Raw genomic sequence first — 20,527 nt, forward strand, 5'->3', positions numbered from 1 at the left:
GAGAGCTTTGTAGTACACGTGATTGTGTCGACACGTTGGTTCAAGATATAGTCACATTCCGGAATAAATTTGTTCTCGAGACGCGAGAAAGGAAATCTCTCTGCATAGACTTTTTTTTTTTTTTTAAAGCATTTGTGTCTCAGTATAGCACCACCTCGCTGTTACCCTGCTGCTCTGCATAGAAGATGAACTTTGTTGGCTTTTTATGCAGTATTTTAATACCTTGGCTCTGTACTTTAACTCAATGTGTTGCATATTTCCTCTATTATAGCGTGTTTTATGTGCAATACATTGAGTTGCAAAGCTTTGTAAAGCAGCTCCATCCAGATACAGACCAAAGATGTGGTAGCACAAGGAAGGGTTCCGTATCTTTGAAGGCCACAGTGGAATGGCTAGTATTTTCTACTTTAATGTTGCTAGAGTGGCTGGGTCATACAAAATAAACTGAGTTTGTCATCAGAATACTGCCTCTTTTTCTGGGAACAGTCAAAACCAAATTAAATATTTGTCTGTACACAACATAAAAGGATCTCAACCCCAAAGCTGCTTGCTAGCCTGGAAGAGAAGACTCAGGTAAGCACGGCAAGGCTCAAGTGTTTGGTCGTACAACAGGAACAGCAGCCATGTAAGCTACCTAAGAAAACCGAAGTATTTACAATGGCAAATGTGTTCGCATCAGTCTTGTATCAACTAGGGAGATACATTTAAGGAATAGACTGGAAACAGTTGCAAGTGTCCTAGACAATAATTAAAGCAAAAGTGATTCTCAGTTTGACAGGAGATCCCCTCTTGACTGTCAACTTCCAAAGATACAAAGGAAAACCAAAGCTGCAGACTATGTAACACGTGAAAGGTCTTAGTGAACTTTCCAAGTTATTATAGTCACAAAGAGAATTCAGCTAGAAACTCTTCATTCAGCTCCACTTTGCAGACGACATTATTCTTACCTTCTCAAAACAAAAATCTCTTTACATTACCATATAGTTAAGTCTGTAACACTCAGAAGTTTGAGGAAAACACACCCAAAAGACTGGAATTGAAGATGAGCCTTATATATGAAACTCACACTGAGGACACTGGAGAAACGTGCATGCTTTCTTAAAATCCATCTCTTTAGATGAAAGCCTGTTAGAATGACCTTCTTTCAAAGAAAATTCTGACAAGGCACACAAACTCTCATATTGAAAATACACAGAATTTAGCTTCTGCTATCACAAGATCTTTGCTAGATCAAGGATTCAATTTATACAAGAGTACTATAGTAAACATCATTGTTACATTATCTGAGTCAGCCTCACCTTGAAAATTATGGTAATATGAGTGCTGAAAAGTTTAATTGAATAAGAAACATTGCTGTGTCTCTATGTCATTAGCTAATGAAGAAATTGTGAAATAAGCCTGCATTTGCATTCACTGCTTATGCATGATCTCGGAAGGTGGCCCTAATGACCTGTTAAACAACAACAAAAAGAGAAGTCAGAAATACCAGACCACAACAGAACATTCCAAGGAAAAGACAAAACAAAACAACTTGCAGAAATGGGCACACAAAACCCCAGTTAATTGAAAGGAATGAAAGCTTTACCTTTTATAGAGTTCTCTGGAACAGATTGCAGAAGTTTTCTTGATCGGTATCAATACAGGATGGTGGAGAGTATGTGTTACTTGTATTTTAGTAAGATACCACCCCCCCACTCCCCCGGAACACAACTTAGCTTTTTTCATAATGGAATGGCCACAGAGCACTCAAAACTTTTTTTTACCGCCACTTTTTTCTGTCTTCTAAGCTTCATAAGCCATTCAGAAGTTCCCATAACACTTCCTCTCTCAGTGTATTTTTTCCAGCCTACTATTCCAAATACAGGTAAAATAAAACAATGAACAACTACACAGTCCACATGGGAACATAGCAAATAAGCTAAAAATTCCAGTAAAAGCATTTCAAAGTAATCTGCTAAGCCAGTTCATATTGAAAAACCAGCAAAGATACACTTATTTTTGTTCAGCAAGCAATACCAGTGATTTAGGCTGTTTGCAGCTGTAACGATGACAGAAAAAGTCTTTACACAAGCCTGTTACCTCACCATCAACTACGAATTAATATTTTATGAAATAATTTCCTCCTTAAATCTACTGGACTCTTGCCAAGTAAATGTCATTGCAATGTTTCCCACATGGTTTTTACAATGTTATACTAATCTTCCCAGTATGTAACTAATCTTACTGTGTGACTTCCACAGCTTTTTTTATTAAACATAGTTCAACAGGGCAAGAACCACACCCACACGGGTTTAACAACGACTTCAGTCTCAATAGTGATATTTTTCCAAAATGTGGATGAACAATGGGAGTTAATTGAGGAAAAAAATGAATACCTAAACTCATAATACAGATTCACAGCAGTGCACTAGTGCTTGTGCTCGGTCTCCAAGACAAGAAAAAAAAATTACACCAAATTAGATTATCCTTAATCTTATCTTTTCATCCTGAAACACTAACAGCTAAACATCACGCTTAAGGAGGTGCATATGGATATGAATATATACTCCGAATCTAGAACATGCTGCATAGTTAAAATTGGACTGTTAGCCTTTTTTTTTTTAAAAAAAAAAAGTAGTGTCTTCCTCCTTCCCACTCCCAAACCCCACAACAAAACACAAGTCAAAATGAAGGGAAAGAAAATAATTTATTAGCGATTTCACAAGCAAACTAACATACACTTATGTAAGTCTTGTGACAGTTTAAAGATATCTTTAAGATGAGAAAATTCTATAATCTCCCTTAAATACTTTAAAAATGCTACTACGCACAGTTCAAAAGTCCTGATGATTATGCTGCTTCTTCCCCCAGCTTGATAATACTTGAAAGAGATGGAACACAAAAGGGACCTGGAACATCACAAAGGTAAGTTAAAAGTAAGTACAAACAGAAACTAGTGTTATGCTTTCTTTTGACAACTACATTGAAAGATGTTCATTATTTAGAGAAGGGCTGAATGTCTGAAAAAAAACTGATTTAGGAGATATAGGCTGTGTTAGTTTTATATTAAGTTAAATGAGAATGTAATATGAAACCCACAAGAGAAATGTGTCACTGGCAACAACACTACCTCAATACAGAGAATCTAAAAAAAAAATAAAACCAACAAAACTGTAGCAGTGATTAATAGTTGATAAACAGTTCAATTCCAAACACTTCATTGCAAGATACTGTTAGATTTTCTTCTCTACTCTAAAAAGTAGTAAGGAATGTACAAACTAAGTCAACTACAGATAATTTCATGTATACCAAGACAACAGTAATCATCAAATAATCTAAATACTGGTCAATCCTTTAATATTAAAGAATTTCCCTGCAATATATTTTTACCAACATATCGTATTTATTTAAAGAAAAACAAGACTACACCCTCAGTGCAAGCTCAGTACAGCTCCATGCACATCAGTGAAACAGTACTAGCTTGTACAAACTAAGGAATTGGACCACAAATTGGCAAGTTATATGACCTTTGAGGAAGAAGGTGGAGGCCACCTTTTAAGACTAGGAACCTTCATTGTATATATTCACGCAACATAGACAACTTTTCCCCCCACCCTGAAAAAGTGCCCTTTTCTTTTCGAATTACCAGATCAGTTCAAGCTCTAACACATGTAAACTCCTCCCCACACCTACTCTATATGAGAACTTCAATGTAGTTGAGTGCTACGGGAAACATTGCACAAAAAAAGGATACAACAAGAAAGGATACACTCTGCATGACAGTATTACTGCAGTATTTACGCAGGAATGTTTCTAAAGAAGAACAGCAGAATGTGGTTTAATTTTACTTGTTTCTCAGTATTACATACACATAACTTTATGCTACCTATAAAAAGCAAATATGCCCTTTTGATAAAATACAGTTTTGACCCCTTATGAGACTTAATGAGGGCTGATGAGTCCACCAATACTACACTCCATATTCAAAAGTAAATACATTTTTTGATAACTTGAACTATTAGGCCAACACCAGATTTTTCTGTCTCAATTCTCCTTCAAGTCTCTGCCATTCTACAGACTCATTTTTTCCATCAGGTCCAAAACCCAATCATGTTTCCATTCAATGAAGGCTTTAAAGTCACTTCTTCCCTATGAAGAAGCTGGAGACCTTTCAACAACAGTTTCTTCTAAATAACCATTCTCCCAAAAAATTTATTTTAGCTACAGAAAAGTCACCCCAACTACTGACTGAAATTTTTGCCAGTCCATCAAGAAAATGGCCTTTCAGCCAGCAAGGGGTTACATAGTCTTTTTATAAACCAATGTATTATTTTCACTACAAAGGATAAAAACTTTGTAGACAATATAAGCAGTAAAAAATAAGAATATTTGCAATAACATTCATGAATTAACACAGCTTCTTCCTGTTTAAAAATAATCAGGAGTTTAACTTACGTTTAATTTAGTTGTTAAAAAATTAACAAGAGAACAACATGGAGACACAGCATACAATCAAATTTGAAGTCCCTCAGATGTTCACATGAACTTGTTCATATGCATATTTATGTCTCAAATGAGAATCTGACACTGTTCTTCCTTACAGACTCAGATGTCTACCATGAATTGTGCACCATATATCAGCATCTATCAGAATATTCTAACAGGAAAAACAGTCACACAGAAATAGGATTCAGTTTCATCATTAGTTGGGAAGTGAAATGAATGTTTCTCATTAAACCTCATGGATTCCTAGAAATCTGTATTAGGCTTTGGCACATTGAGTGATTTTTACATATAAGTGGCCAAGGTAAGGAAGAAGTTCTGCCCACGATACATTAAACCAATGACACCACGGTAACTCATGTAAGACTTTCAGGTGCACAAGTAAGTCTTGCATAAGTACATGTTTGCTGACTAAAAAAAGCTTTTGAGTTGACCATCAATGTGATTAATAATAACGAGGTGCTTATTTGGTTTTCTGTATGTATTAAGTCAGCATTGCTAGTGAAGCTGGAATTAGACGTACAAAATTGGAAAGACAGAATTCCTAAAAGAATGAAAGTGTTCAGACTTCATTTATAAGGTTTGCAATAGATAAAATACTTCACATTTCTTTCTGCCACTTAAAGAAACCTTAGTAATTTTCTTATTACACGCTGAATAAAATAATATAAATACAAGGTTTTCTTCTAACAAGGAAGGAGTAAGGGAAAAAAAAAAAAAAAAGACTGAAACATTCCCATAAACCCTCATTCCTAATAGAATACTTTAGCCAAGGCTCATTTCAGTGACCAATACAGAAGAATGCCTGAAAGAGTGATCTTTAATTTTATAAAGATTTTGCAAACCACCAATCAGTAACTCAAAATAGGAACTAGTAAAACAAAACAGCATCTCAGAAATGATGGAAAGAAGCTCAAATGTTGTCTAAGGATTTTTCATCAGATTAATGATAGAACAAGAAACCTGCAACTGAAATAACTGTTATAAATAGAAATACTACCCATACAATAACCATACTGCAGTGTTCCAACCAAGTTTTAAAAATCAAAGACAGCTGTTTATATCCTTTATTTCAAACTTCACATCTTTTTCCAAAGTAAAAATGATCACAACATCCAGATTAAAAACACATCATGGATTAAGTAGAACGTTTCAGAAGCATTCAGACTAAGCTTTGAGTTCATTTGGTCTTAGATAGAGGCATAACCAGAGTGATGCCCAACTGAAATATGTAATTAAATTAAATGTCTTTTAAATTTGAGCTAGCTGATCTGTCAGAGGGTGCAGGCAGAGAAATAAGCACTTTAATTCTTGCACCAGTTACTTCACATGCCAATTTGACAGTTCACTAAATATTTTTTAGGCCACAAAACCCTTCACAGCTACATTAGAGCTGATTTTGCTTGAGTTACTCCCACATAAAACACAGTTAAGAGGAAGCAGTAGTGAAGTAAAGCTTTATGACAGGAAATAAGGTTAAATAGTGATTACTTTCTGCTAAAAGTTACTTTCCCATCAAATTTAGACACTAATGCCAGAAATCTGGACCTATGCATTCCAAAACAATGGAAATTTGCATCAATGCACCACTAAGTAGCACTTTCTGACACAATATCCTTTCCTAAATCAGACAAGTTCAAAGGAAGCTGCAACAGCATTAAGATCTCAGTTTCCAACATCAGTAAAGCCAAAGGCCCTTTACAGAGCTAGCAGAAGTGAGTTTATTGCTGGAAACAGTTCTTCAGAATCACTTTACAATGGAAGGGAAGGAGAAAAGAGGCAACTCTTTTCAAAGCCAAAATCCCAGGAGATAACTAAAAAGCTAAGTGGTCTGATCCCACAGAATTACTCTCCTTAGCTCCCCAGATTAAGGATTAGAGAAATTGACAACTACCCTAGAATATCAGGATTAGGGAAATAGCAGTCTGAGTTTCTAAACAGAGGAAGCAGCAGCATTTTAAATATACGGGAACTATATACATTGCACTCTTGTTTTCTGATATAAATGCACATTTTAGAAAAGAAAATTGTATGGAACATTTCCCCTCCACCATCAATATTCTTAAAATCACCACTAAACAGTAATAAATAAAAACAAACAACCCCCCAACAAAACAAATTAACAAAAAACCCCAGCCTATTTATTTTGATTTTCAGGCAGCAAATCCGTACCTTGTGCAGCGTTCTACTTTTTTCTTTTCCCTTCATTGGCATCTTGTTTTGGTCTAGCTGAACGAGCAAATTGCTGAGATTCTATTAAGGACTACAAGTGTCAATGATTAACAAGTCAATCAAGAAGCAAAAAAGTATTATTTCAAAATATAGTTTAAAAAGTTACCCTTACCTGTAACGTAAATCAATTCTACTATGGTATTAAGTAACTAATAGACGTTATTGTTACGATAAAGATTAGGACCTCGCTGATCTGCAGTACCAAAATTTTAAGGGAGCCTGTCCAGGAGTCTACAATACTAAGTAAATAAGGAGGACTAACTGGGAATGGGTTAGGTGCAAACAGAGTAACTACAGCAGGATAAATGCTTGATATTTAGAATCCTCCATTCCAGCATGTTAGTTCCATAACTCTGTCTCAGTAGATATTTGGGAGAAAAACAGGTAAAGTAAGAGAGGCTGGGGCAAACACAAGCACAAAGAAAAGGAAGTTAACCATGAAACATTTAAGTGAAAAATAAGAAAGGACTTATAGACAAGAAACAGGGCAACACAATCAAACACTGTAGAAATCCCAATGTTACATAGGCCCAAAAACTAACTGACAGAAGCAGTCTAAACAGACAAGAACATTTCTTAAATATTCTTAAAGTCTGTAAACGCAGGCTTAACCAAGTCAAAAAGCCTACTTAATACAACGGTCATACAAGCTAAGTTATTTTTTATATTGTGTTTGTAGGATCAAAGAGCAAAGACCAGAGAAGACAATTTTATTGTCTTAAATAAAGCACGTTTACTTTCCTATTTCAGAAGGGGTGCCTCTGTATTTTTCAGCTATCATAAAATTAAATTAATGATAGTACACTGTGCTATGATGCCTAGTTTTCTTAAAGTATTTCCTCTTCCCACAGATTTCTATTAAGTATAACACTATGACAGCAAAACTAGAGACTGACTGACAGATTATGAAAAATATAATGTAAACGTCTGAAGAAAGATACAACCACCATGGGTTTTTCAAATAAGACATATCCATTTGCTTCTTTTAAAGCTTTAGCAGCTGCTTTTTCATTAGGAAGCCCAATGAAAGCCTGTCCCTTCATACGGCCTTCTTTCATCAAACGTATATCAAACCTAGAGGCAAAATTGAGAACTGGGAGTTACTCATGTTTAACCACACTTTCATATTTCACACTACAAAAATTATTCTTATGCTTCAAAGCTGAAGCAATAGTCGAAATGGGAGTAGAGCCTACAAGCAGGAATTATGTCATTGGAGACCATTTTGCCCGAGGGAGCCACTTAGCAAAATGTGACATTAGACTGCAGGACAGCAGACTGGTGTGCAACTGTAGTAAATACATCATACGCAAAACAATCAGGCACATGCAATCATCCAAACTGTTCATTGCGTCACTCAGTCAATAAACATTAAAGTTGGTAACAAAATATAAAGGCAAAATAGTAGAGTCTTCAGACACTGTTCAAAAAAAGCATTCTATTTCTGTACTTGTGATAAATGAACATTTTCAGATGAAACATTTTCTTTATGCAGAAGGATGAAAATGTCCAGTTTTTAAATCACAATCTTCAGCAGTATTATAGAAAACAAAGGGCTTAATTTTAACCAAGTGCCAAATTCACTTACATATTTCGTTCCACTTCTGACTGGAAATCAACGTATCTTCCAAAAATGAACTTCAGATCCTGAAATTAAAGGGTAAGTATAAGAGAACAGCTGATAAAAAGCCCTTGTGATAAATACTTAATTTGCTTGTTTGCCTACCTTTTCTTGAACTTGTTTAGCCAGATTCTTCACATATATCCTACAGTTTGGATCACCTGGCTCATAGTTTTTGAAAACAGAGAATTTTTCCATTTCTTGAAGGAGATAGAAAAACCGACAATGTTTTAGTTTATTTACTTACTTCATATTTTTTCCTCAGTGTAAGATCACGAAGTTTAATATACAATCAATCAATAAAGGAAATATTTAAACAATTTGTTGCAACAAATCAAAGAGCTATTATTAGATCATTTATTCTCACAGTTATACCTTCTCTAGAAAGTCTGTTCTTCTCTAGATCCCTTCTTGAAATAAATTCTGACGGTATTTCATCATCTTCCTCTTCAGTTTCCATTTTATCATCTGACCTAGGAGCTGGGAAAATCCTTCCAAAGCCTGTATTATTCATTTCTTCTGTGGCTGCATAAAGGTCTGAAATTTCAACACATCATGTAAGTGTTTTGTATGTTTATTCACAAGAGGATCAACAGTAAGCAAAGAAGTATACTCCCTTCAGTAATGTTTTTAATATAGTAGACTTTGTAAAGCAATTTAAACACATCCTTAAAAGAAATGTGCCTTAATCCCTGGTTTGACAAACACACCTACTCCATATGGTCCTATAAATTCTACTGTACTACAAATAAAAGCCCTGGCACCCATCACATAAGGAAAAACAAGCCTTGCTGTTCAGGCCTGTATCCAGTTCAATAATTATCTGGTTTTCATTCAAATAGACTGTATAGTAACATAAAGTACCAAGAAACGCAGACTGACCATAGCCCTGCAAGAAACCATCACACCTCATTGCTATTATCACCAGCATTTTTATAGCAGATAATCAGTGCATCACAGAGAATGAGTTGGCAATAACTTGAATGCTGCTTCCTAAGAGCTGGAAAAGGAAAATCTGAAATTAGCCTGATACATAGTGTTGTTGAGTGTAATACCAAGAATGCATTCCTAACATTTGCTAAAAATACCGTAACTTCTAAAAGAGAGTGCAATTAATCATAAACCCACAGATCATAGGAGAGACACCTTTAGAATCCTCTAAATCATTTACTGTACCAAAGCACAGAGTTCTGTGCTTTAACATGGGAAAAACAGCAAATGCAGAGAAGACACAAGTTGGTGTTCCTAAACCCTGACGTATACCATCTATGAGAGCTCCAATACAAAAGAGTAAAAGAATTCCCTGGCCTAAATTTCAGCAGCCTTCTACACATTGAAATCACATGAATGTAGTATTAAACATACTTGAAGTAAGAAGCCTCTTACCATTTTTTTCTTCTTTTTCCGAGTTTATCTGAAGAACAGCTGGGATGTCAGCACTAATATGGAACTCTATTTTTTTATGACCTATATGCTGTGGCTGGTCAAAGACATCTGAAGCTGACAGTGTAGGATGCAAATTACTGTTTAAAGGAACAATATATTAAAAATTCAGACACTGAACACAGACAAATACAAGATTTCTTCCAGATAGATCTTATGTTGTTGTTTACCGCAAATACATAAGTTGTCCATTTCATAAATTTCACCCAATACAGTTCAAGTTGATTAAAACTCTGCAAATACAGTAGGTATGGCTGCAGCAAGAGCAAACCCAATAGTTACATACCACATTAAAGAACAGACAGGCATTTGTGAAAAACTGTTATCGGTAACTTAAAAAAAACTGGCCTTGCTGCTGCTTTCACACAGCGTATAAAATAAACGAAACTTTAAAAAAATAGAGCGAATCACTTGGAAGTCCGCAGTGGCTATTGGTAAAAATGCATTCACAATTGATCGGCACATCCATAGAAACACTACACTGGTGTCTACTGTGCCATAGTACTGTAGTTTCAAAAGCCAAAGTTATTTTAAACCAAAATGGTTTTTATTCTTCCAATATCAGCCTTTTATTTTTATTTTAAATTTTTATTTTAAGACTCATCCCAAACAATAAATCCAGATTGCTTCTGTCAGGGCTGTGATATGAATTTTTTCTTTTTTTAATAAAAATCCCTTTTTCATTAATTTGATAGCAAAAGAAACAGCTTGAACCAGACATACTCTATAGATTAAGGCTGTTGAGCATGAGGGTAAGGGAAGACTGACTCCACTACCAAATCCACCTACCCGTGAAGAATGCTTCTTTTAAAGACAGCAATACTAAAGCAAACACGATACAGATAATGTAATTTAGTAAAAGTAATGAGCTTCTGAAAAAGGGCAAAAATCACAGAAATAATACAAACCTGTGGGAAGTACACACAGGAACATTCAGTAAGTCTTTAATTCTTTGCTTTTTTCTAACACCACGCCTCTTTGTGTTTATTGGTCTCTTAGGCTGAAGCGTTGCTAATTCCATCAACTTGGTCATTCTATTTCAAACAAAATTCAAAACAGAACAAAAGTGGTTTACAGTTTATTTGAAAATACTCATTCTGAAAAACCTTCCCGCTTCCTCAAAGCCCTTGAAATACAACTTTTCAGAATATGGTTACAAATCTAGCTACCTTAAGACAAAACTACATTAATAAGCTGTAAGACAGTACATAGATACACACAGAGCACTTCAGTGACCAATCAAAATTGTAATGAGTTCAATGATGCCCTTTCCTTCCCCAAGCACGCACCTAATTAAGACACTGAAGATGCAGAAGTGCTAAAAAGGCCCAAGTTGAACCTTTTTCAGTAATACTATTTCTGCTCTGCAGGAGTGTTCCTCCCCAATACATGTATTTTTCTGTAAATAGCATAGGGACTTTCTGATTTACTTTTCCCTTTAAATAACAAATAAAGATAACTGTTTCTTCATGTAGTATTAAAGATAAAAAAACACAACTATGATGTAATTCAGTCCCAACACTGTAAGAGAATCCTCAGTACACACAACCTCCCATTATTATTACTACTAACAATACACACTGATGTACAATGAACATTTTGGAAGTCAATGTCCACATATGATTCAGTCTGAGTAATTTACTCAGTAAAAATGTGGGAAAACGAAGAATCCAGAAAAACTAGTTCTTGCTTCCTTGTATCTGCACACACTCTTCATTCTGAATGTGTTTTGTTGGTTTTTTTGTGGGGTTTTTTGTTTGGTTTTTTTTTGACACAGGAACAGATGATAATTTGCATACCAACTGACCATTTTCCTTCTCTTACTGTGATTCAAAACAGCTGTCCTGTTTTTAAGTCGCTCTGGAGCTCCTTAAACATCTGGGAAGATTATCTATATACTGCAAACATTAAGAGATTCCACCATTTGCTGAACTAGAAGCTAGGAAAGTAAAAACACCACTTTAAAACAACCCAAAGGACTGCAAATGACTAAAATGCATACCTCTCCTTTTCCTCCTCATTATCACTTTCATATTCTGATTCATCTCCACTAGATGGTTGCTCTTCCTCCTCTTCAGGCAAAGGAGGCTCTTCAGGAGGCAGAGGTGGGATTGGAGGAGGTGGCACAGGCACTGGTAAATACTCTTCATACTAATTATAGGGAAGAAGTGGAAAAAACAACTAAACATTTTAAGAAAAAAGCTGCGTATCTTGTTTTCCTTTACATATAAAAACAGTGAAACCAATAAATTAGAACATGGCAAGAAGCATTTTTATAGGGATCTAGATGCTCTTTTGCTAAACTAAATTACTAATGAAAGCTTTCCACAAGAAAAAAAAATTGCTGCATTCTCAAGTGAAAGTCTGAATGTTTTCATTCCTTTAATCTGAGGATTATTTAACATAAAAATAGCAAATGTGGCCTTGGGTTTTTACTTTGCACTCAGCTTGAAAGAGTTCCCTGAAAAGAGTACAGTCCACACATATGGGAGGGAGGCCTAAGTTCCCAAGTCATCTCAGTTTCTACACTGAACCTTCCACTACCTATCAAAGTTGCATTTCTGAAGGCACTGATGTCTTCTGACATTAGAAATACTGTGCCCTTTAGAAACTGCTCCAAGAATTTCAAGGACTGGCTCCTCACTTTACTACTCTTTTTTGCATAACCACTAAATTTGCAGCGTTTAACCTGGCCCAGTAGCAGGCAATTAATAAAATTATTGCCAGAAAATCAGTGTGAATTTGTTTATTTGATAATTTATAGCTCCCCTGTTATTAGAAGCAGGTGTTCTATTAGAGCAAATACAAAGTGTAGCAGAGCACAACTTCACTATACCCAAATACTGTAGCTATCACTACTAATGCAAGTCCTCACTTGTTCTACCTTCCACTGGCAGGCAGTTAACTACTCTATCACAGCCAACAGAATTGAAACCACAGAGGTCATATTTCTACTTCCCTTCAGAAACAGTTCCCCCTAAGCCTCTGCCAGTTTCTCTCAACACTGCCTCTTTCAAAAACCATCCTGGAGACAGAGCAAATTAAATCTGGAAGCGTTGTATAATCTCGTTAACAATCTGAATCTAATCAGAACTCTAAAGAAACACATAGATCAAAGAACTTAATTCATCTTTGTAAGGCAACATGCTAATGGTGTTCTTTATTTCCTATGTTTGTAGCATGATGTTATAACCTCCCCTTTTTTTCTTTTATACTCAAGTTCCAACTATCCCAGTGCTAGTGCCATGCACGTGTTATTTCTTTAAGTGTAGTTGAAAAGATATCTTTAGAAGACTAATATGCACATCTTAACCAATGAAATACAGCAGTATTTGCTATCCTCTAGAGATTACTCCAACTTTTAGAAGTTTGAACTTAGATCTCCTAACAAGTTGCTAATATTTTAAATTGTGAATCTGTTTTACAGTACTTAAAACATATCAAAAAAGTTACCATGGGAGGACGAGCAGTAATTGGTCCAAAAGGTGGAGGAAGATTCATTTTATTCATAAGATGAAGTACCTGAAACAATTCAAGTTAGAGTAAGTTTTCCACTAAATAAATAAATGGAAACAGTTCCTTTCTAGGTATCAAAGCCAATAACTTCTGGCAGGTGTAAATCAGCATAATTTTAATGAAGACATAACTGCACTGGTTATTAATCAATGTGAAAGCCTGCATTTAAGACCCAACAACTAATGGCAAATATGAGCAACACCCTAAAAAGGCTAATCAAAAAAAGTAAAGCATCTTCTCAGAATGAAATTCCAAGTACTCAAATCACATCTAATTAGGAATATCACATCCAGTTAAATCTTCAGTGTCTATGAAGTACGTTCCTTCTGGTCAACAAAATCTTATTATCTCAACATAGTAAAAAATTAACATTGGTTAACACTATTATAGGTAAACTAACAATAATTATTACGACAAAAATTATTTCTGTGGATAATTAAAATAGGGAAAAGGAGTTATTTTTATTTTTCAACTTTTTTTTTCCTTTTTTACTTACCTGGACATAAAATTTGGGCACGCTTGCCAAGGCATTTGCTATATTTGCTAGAATTGTACTTGAAGGTGGCGGATATAAATATTTGAGGCAAGAATTGATGGGAAAGGTGAGGCTGAGGGGAAAAAAAAAAAAAAGATAAAAACAAGACATCTTAGCACCATTGCCACATAAATGACTGGTAACAATTAATGATTACTACAGCTTTAACTATTCACTACATCTGAAGTACGAAATATTATTATTTCCCCTAGAACAGTTTTGGGCCACCTCAATATAGCCTTCAACATTAGGGTCCCTAACATCTGTTAGATGTTTAACATCTGTCCCCTAACGCAAGGCAGACATACTGGGGTTCGGTACAATGAAAGTACCAACACATGCAGAAAGCCTAAAGCACACAACTAGTATGCCCAAAAGCCCAGCATAGCATGCTGTACAAACACCATAAACTCAATGCTCAAAGTGCTGGGTTTATTAGCCCCAAAATAAATCTATTCTTCCTGCATGCAAAAACGCAAATGGTGGAAAAAAGAACAGGAAACCTCTGGGAAAAACACTAAACAACAGTATTCTGCTGTTAACACTGGGACAACCTACCCAGTCCTGAAACCTTTCCTGAGGAAGTAATGCACAGGGCTAGAAGGCTATTATGCAATCCACAACCTCATGGCTCAAAGTACCAGTCACTACCCAACTGTGAGGGTTCTAAACTTGAAGAACAAAAATCTCATCTTTACGAAAATTCCTACAGGTATGCATGTAGAACAATAGCATACCATGAACCAAAATTTTCTTCTTGAACAGTACACAACACTTATTTCAAAATAAGGTGTAACAGAATAAAATAATTAAGACCAAAAAAACCACTAACCCATGATTTGGTGCAATTCCATTCTCTATTTTAACACAGCTTGGTTCTTTTTTCTCTTCTTCTTTCACTGGTTCTTCAGAACTGAAAATTAACTTAGTATTATTTAAAAGAGGGCAAAATTTAAGTGCCTTACATAATATATGAAATATGTTTAGTCTCATCTATTAAAAATATAATAGATTAGTATAGTATTTTTAACATCTTTTATCAATTACTACAGCCATTATTAATACTTAAGAATTAATACATGTGGATTATTATAGTAGCCAGACTTCTAAAATAAATATTTATGCAGATTTAAAAGTCTCCCCATATATTTAAAGACTAAAACCTACTCACAAGAGGAGAACTAAAATTATTTCACCTTACTCTCTGTCCAAAGACTAAAAAAATCAAAGATATTAAATTATTGATTTGTTCATATTCAGAAAGTGGAACAACTAACTTTAAACTTCTACATCTCATTTTAATTAAGAACTATCACATAGCTTCAATCACTTGCATATCACACAGGTAAACTTGAAAGCCTAATCATGCAAATTACTTTAACTACTTGAGAGACAATTGAAACACAAACTATCACAGTTCTGGGTCACTGATTTTTTTTTCATTTTTGTTTTTAAATACTGCAAATTCTTTAACTATTTGAAGGGAGACTGGCAGTTTTACATTTGTTCGGCTCATACTTCGAGCTAGATACATGCAAATCAGCTCCAGCTTAGAAGACAGTGGCTATAATAGTAGTCATATATTTACGCTAGCACTTGTCAGTTCTGCCTGACTCTTCATTAGATTATGAAGAAAAATCAGGAAAGCACTGCATGCGCTGTTTAACAGCAAAAGAAAATTACACTCCTGAGAAAAATAAGAGTCTTTTTCAAGCACAGGGAACCTCTTCAACACAGAGGTCAGTTTATGCACACTGGAGTCTTGCTCTGTAAATGAGAACAGGACCACCTGCTGATTAAAGATATTAGCAACTATAGGAATAAGGATGGGAATTATTTCATGACAATACTGAATGAAATAATACTAATGGGAGGAATGCAGTCACTTATCTATAAATCTGAACCTGCCTGTTAACACTTCTAAATGGTTACAATTTATCATTTAACAATAACACAAAAGAATCACAAATACAGCATTTCCTTTCCTTGACCACAAACATAGAAACTAAATGGTTACGCACATACCTTTTACACTTCTCTGAGACAGAGGGCTGGCTAAGTACCTGCACACTATCTTGCTCCTTTGCAAATTCAACTACTAAGGTGTGACCTAAAAGTTTCAGCTGATGTAGTCTTGACAAAGCCTTCAAATAATTTTAACAGAGGAAAGAAAGAAAGGGAAGAGGAAAAACATCAGAATTACTCCAAAGTGTAACTGTTTTATCTTTGATTGGTAAACTAGCCATAGGATGCAGTCCCAACTGCTTTAAGCTAAGTCTGTGGCACTACAGACACAGGTAGTTCTGCACTGTTCCTGCCTTCACAGCCCTGCTTTTAGCAGCCCCTTTCAAGCTGGCAGGAAGGAGAAAGATGAGGTTGCACAGCTAGAACCATTTCAGAGACAGGTCATCTGAACACAGCAGTGAGACTGCAGCCTTAATGATACCTATTACATAGCCTAGTAAATCTCTGTGACTTTAAGTAACCAACCTCTTTCTCGTGAGCCACAAACATGTTGAACTCCCCTAGTAACAGCTGGGAATTTTAAAATCAAGACTCTTAACTGTGACACTAGGAAGCTCCAGCATTCTGCAGGTACAAAGCCCGATAGATCGTTAACAACTGATACAAAGCAACCTAAATTCACCACTGTTCACCACACAGTCTCTGTAACTTTTTTGAGTAGAACTTTAAAGCATGGCCTAAAATAAAAAAATCAACACCAAAAAAACAGGGCATAAGAGGGAAGTTCAGGACATGGACTTACAAACCATTACCAGTATTACTTTTTTGGTATTCGTGTGCCCCATTAACATGGTAGTTTCCTTTTTCTTAACAAAGTTGGGCATTCAAGGCAGTCTTGAATTGCGTACATCACTATGTCTGAATTTTATGGCAAATATGTAATTATGCAGGAGACAAGTAAATTATGTTTGGTTTGTGGTTTACGTATAAATGCATATACACCCTAGACATCATTAGCCCTGATGTGTCTCAACTCATGTAAACTTGCCATGCTCTAAGTGACAGGTTGGATCAGATGACTTCCACAAGCCTCTTCCAACCCACCTCTTACAAGTAGAGAAATGTTTGTTTCATCAAATACTTCAAGCACCTCCTGAAATAGAACTTTAATATTATATTGCTCTGCTTTTTTTCCCCCTCCAAACCCCGGAGTACTAAATGACACATAAAACATTTTAGGGCACAACTGACAATTCAGAAGAGTACTTTGCTAAAATAACGAACCCAGTACAAACCTTCACAGCTGCATTTTCACTGGGAAAGGTAGCAAAAGCAGTGTGTTTCTAGAAAACATAAAAAAAAATGTCATAGTGAAATCAAATCAAAAAGGTATGATTGCATGTAAAACATATACCCACAAGTGATGCACAAGTTCAAGTTTACGTATTTGAAAGCTTCCACACAGTAATCATCTAACTCCCATACAGGGCAAAGGTGAAGGAGTGGAGAACATTTTTCTTAAGAATTTAGGACAAGTACTTCCTGCAGTCAAAAATAAAGACAGGAACTCAGCAGTTTGAGAAACACAGGAAAACAGTATTTTTTTTTTAAGTGAGCAAAGCCATAGTAAACTGCAAGAAAGTAAAAGTTTCGCCCTCTTTTCCAAAAAGGAAATTTATTTCAGCATCTCTCAGCAGAACATTTTCATCAAAGCAATTCCTAAAAGTAATACTTTTCCTCCTACAAAAGTCGTTACTGTTGTTGTGCTCTGAAAGTTTGGATGGTTTCTAAGTAATTTTCCCTTTTATTTTTTTTTTTTAACTTAAGCTTTCCTAACAAGATCAAATCCTCACAGAATACTCAGTACATCTTAAATTTGCTTTAACAAACGTTATTACTTCATCTTGCCACTACGTGGTCCAGTATTAAAACTGCAAAACATCAATATTGTTCTAAGAAGGAAAATCACTGTTATTTTGAAAAACTAGTATTTTTAACATCCTATAAAAAAAAAGCATGACTATGACACAAGATAAGGACATTGTTTATCTGTAATTCTGCAGAAATACAAGGGTCTTGCCAAACAGTATTCATCGCCAGACTGATACTCCTACATTTTTGCAATTTGGACAAAAGAAAAAATAAAAGATTTCAAGAAACAGGCCTGTGAAACCGTAACTCTACACCAACCAACAGACCCTTCTGCACTGCGTTTCCACAGCTTTACTCCGAGTAACACGCGAGGCCGAAGCTGAGGCCAAGGGCCGCCCTCCCGCCCGCCCCGCCCGGGCCCAGCCGCGCTCCCTCGGCGCGCCGCGGCCCGCTGCGCCCCCAGGAGAAGGATGAGCCCCGACCTGGCGAACACGGCCGCCCCCTCGCTGCGGCCCGCTCCGCGCCCCTGAGGCGTGGCAAACGGCCGGGGGCGGCGGCAGGTCTTTCCTCCCGCCCCCGGAGTCGCCCCAAGCCCCGGCCCTCACCAGCCGCCCGTGGTCCGACAGGACGCGCACAGACACCGCTCCGAAGTGCTTCAGCAGATCCTCCTTCTCCGCCGCCGCCAGCTCGGCGGGCAGGTGCCGCACCAGCAGCGTCCGGCCCCGCCGCCGCGCCACGCCGGGGTGAGGCGGGACGCCCGGGTGAGGCGGGCCGGCACCCAGCCCCGGGCCGGCACCCAGCCCCGGGCCGGCACCCAGCCCCGGGCCGCCTGCCCGCGCCTCCTCACCGCCCGGCGCCGCCATCGTAGCGCGCAGGGCCGGGACGACCGCGACGCGCACCCGGAAGCAAGGGGACAAGTCACGCGAGAGCTGAGGGTTGGGCTTTAAAGTCTCGCGAGACTGGCGTGGATCTGGCGGGAAGCGCGCGCAGAGGTTGTCCGCGGGGCGTGGCCGGGCTGAGGGGACGGTGCGTCCGGTCGCCCCTGGCGCAGTGCGGTGGTCTCTGCTAGCAGCTGGTGGGCGGAAAGGGGCCCGGCGGTGATCTGCTGAGGCTGGCTGTGCGGTTCCTTTGGCCCCGGTGCTGACGGGCGGCTGGAGCAGCAACCTGAGCCAGTCGTCGGGGTCTCCCCACCCCGTCGGTCTCGCCAGTGCTGGGCTTTCTGTAAACTCTTCTTTAGTGCCATGCCTCTGTCAGTTGATACCTTAAACTGATAATGTACAAAATCTGCCTTAGTCAAACCTGAAATAATGCTCCAAAGGGAGAGATGACCCTTCGCTTCTTTTCCTCCCTTAAGAGTGAAGAGCTTGTCTTCAGACCAAATTATACAAAGCTGTATTACTTTCAACATACCTTTCTCATTAGCCTTTAGTTGAAGAGGCTGCTTTTTTTTCTTCCTGTTGCTTTACCTGAACAGCAAGGTATTAAGATCTTTCTGGCATAGGCATTAATGTGGTTAAGTCAAGCAGCATGGGTGAAGCACAGCCACAATTATAACCTGTAATTCTGAGCATGAGATGGGATCCTGCAGCATGAGCAGTGAGCGCACAGGCAGTTCCTAGCCAGCTACTACTGTGACCAGGCTGGCTGATCCAAAGCCTGTCTTTTTTTCTGAGGCCAGAGGCTGTGATCTCAAAAGGCCGGGAAAAATCCCCAAGCTTGACTGATGAAATCTCAGCTCTTACTGTATCTAATTAGCTGGTTGCTGGCTGGCAAAAGCACTGCCTGCCTAGATCACTATTGCCATTGGCTCAGGGTCCAACAGAGGCATAGCACCTAATGCCGCTGTGCAGAGCACCTGAGGCGGCTGCGCAGAGCCTGAAAGACTTGCCCTGCTGCTGGGCGGCAAAAGCACAGAGGGAGACCCAAGCTCTGGGACTGGTGTCTGGGGTGTGCTGAAGCCAGCCACAGAGAAAACATAGATTGTAGACTGTGCAGTGTACCTGCTGAATAGGGGATGATTGTTGTGTCATTGAATCGAAAAAATTAAGGCTACTTGTCTCTAAAGTCCTCAAGGCCTCTTTTCCTTCAAGAGTCATGATGGCCCTGGCACTGTATGTGCAGTACACCTGACAAGTCTTAGGCCATGCTTATTTCACTGACAATGAACACTGACAATTTGTGGAAGGAACTGGCCATTGTGGGTGGTCACAGTGATCTCACTGAGTAGATCCAAGTTCATCCAGATAGTTTTAGAAGGAGACGAGAAAAAAGACTGGGGAAGCACAGGATGTTCAAACGAGATCTAGGAGAAAAGCAGAAATCTACCAGTGATTTCTTACAGGATCTGTTACTGCGTATTTGTTGTTGTCATTAGTATAAGCTAGGAAATATCTATGAACTTGAAAACAGGTGGAAGAATTGGCACAATATGCAAATATGGCAGCGTACCTTCTCTCTTTCTTAAATCTGTTCATCCGGATGGATCAGGCTGATGAAGCTGAACATCCCTAGAGCAGAGATTTAACAGAGTATTGTGCAAATCAAGGCAATAAAAATGTGCAGGTTTTTTTTTCAAGATGTAGAAAGCAAAAACCCCACCTTTTTTTCCATTCTCGCCCCTCATCCCCACATTCAAAATAGATGACTAATGTGTTGGGTTTTTTTCATTTCCAAGTTGTTAAATTTGTAGATACTTGAACAATAGGGTTCCTTAACACAAATTTATCATGGTTTTATGTTGAAGTTCTAGGTTTAGGAGCTTTGTTTATACAGAGAGAAATTTCAATGCAAGTGTTTTAATAATACCAGTAAGAGTCAGAACTACAGATACCCTCAGGTCAGAAAGGAAGGACATCCTTTTC

The 20,527-nt window shown here is 37.7% G+C and overlaps 1 protein-coding gene across 3 annotated transcripts; it reads right to left on the bottom strand.

The window, feature by feature from the left end:
* Positions 1-2,667: 2,667 nt before the first annotated feature.
* Positions 2,668-18,587, bottom strand: RNPC3 (RNA binding region (RNP1, RRM) containing 3). Of its 3 annotated transcripts, none has more exons than XM_055815111.1 (15): positions 18,272-18,587; positions 17,090-17,137; positions 15,855-15,973; positions 14,662-14,742; positions 13,791-13,902; positions 13,232-13,300; positions 11,781-11,929; positions 10,687-10,812; positions 9,722-9,858; positions 8,711-8,872; positions 8,441-8,535; positions 8,303-8,361; positions 7,656-7,788; positions 6,655-6,727; positions 2,668-2,888 (listed from the first exon to the last, which is right to left on the bottom strand). In XM_055815111.1, exons 1-14 carry the CDS (start codon positions 18,527-18,529, stop codon positions 6,668-6,670), a joined length of 1,608 nt encoding a protein of 535 aa, XP_055671086.1. In that variant the 5' UTR covers positions 18,530-18,587; the 3' UTR covers positions 2,668-2,888; positions 6,655-6,667. The 3 variants fall into 3 exon arrangements, with proteins under 3 accessions (XP_055671086.1, XP_055671085.1, XP_055671084.1); XM_055815110.1 differs by having other exon boundaries at positions 2,668-3,792; XM_055815109.1 differs by having other exon boundaries at positions 2,668-6,727.
* Positions 18,588-20,527: the final 1,940 nt, after the last annotated feature.

Source organism: Falco peregrinus, chromosome 10 (assembly GCF_023634155.1).
Source record: "Falco peregrinus isolate bFalPer1 chromosome 10, bFalPer1.pri, whole genome shotgun sequence".
In the NCBI taxonomy this organism is placed as follows: Eukaryota; Metazoa; Chordata; class Aves; order Falconiformes; family Falconidae; genus Falco; species Falco peregrinus.

What these genes read in the sequence shown, in the direction of transcription:
- RNPC3 (XM_055815111.1), bottom strand. Translation starts at nt 18,529, where the DNA reads ATGGCGGCGCCGGGCGGTGAGGAGGCGCGGGCAGGCGGCCCGGGGCTG. An exon ending in GGAAAAAGAAGAAAAAAATG is followed by an intron (nt 8,873 to 9,721) that starts GTAAGAGGCTTC and finishes TTGAAATTTCAG; the next exon opens with ACCTTTATGCAGCCACAGAA. An exon ending in CTAAACAAGTTCAAGAAAAG is followed by an intron (nt 8,362 to 8,440) that starts GTAGGCAAACAA and finishes CTTTAATTTCAG; the next exon opens with GATCTGAAGTTCATTTTTGG.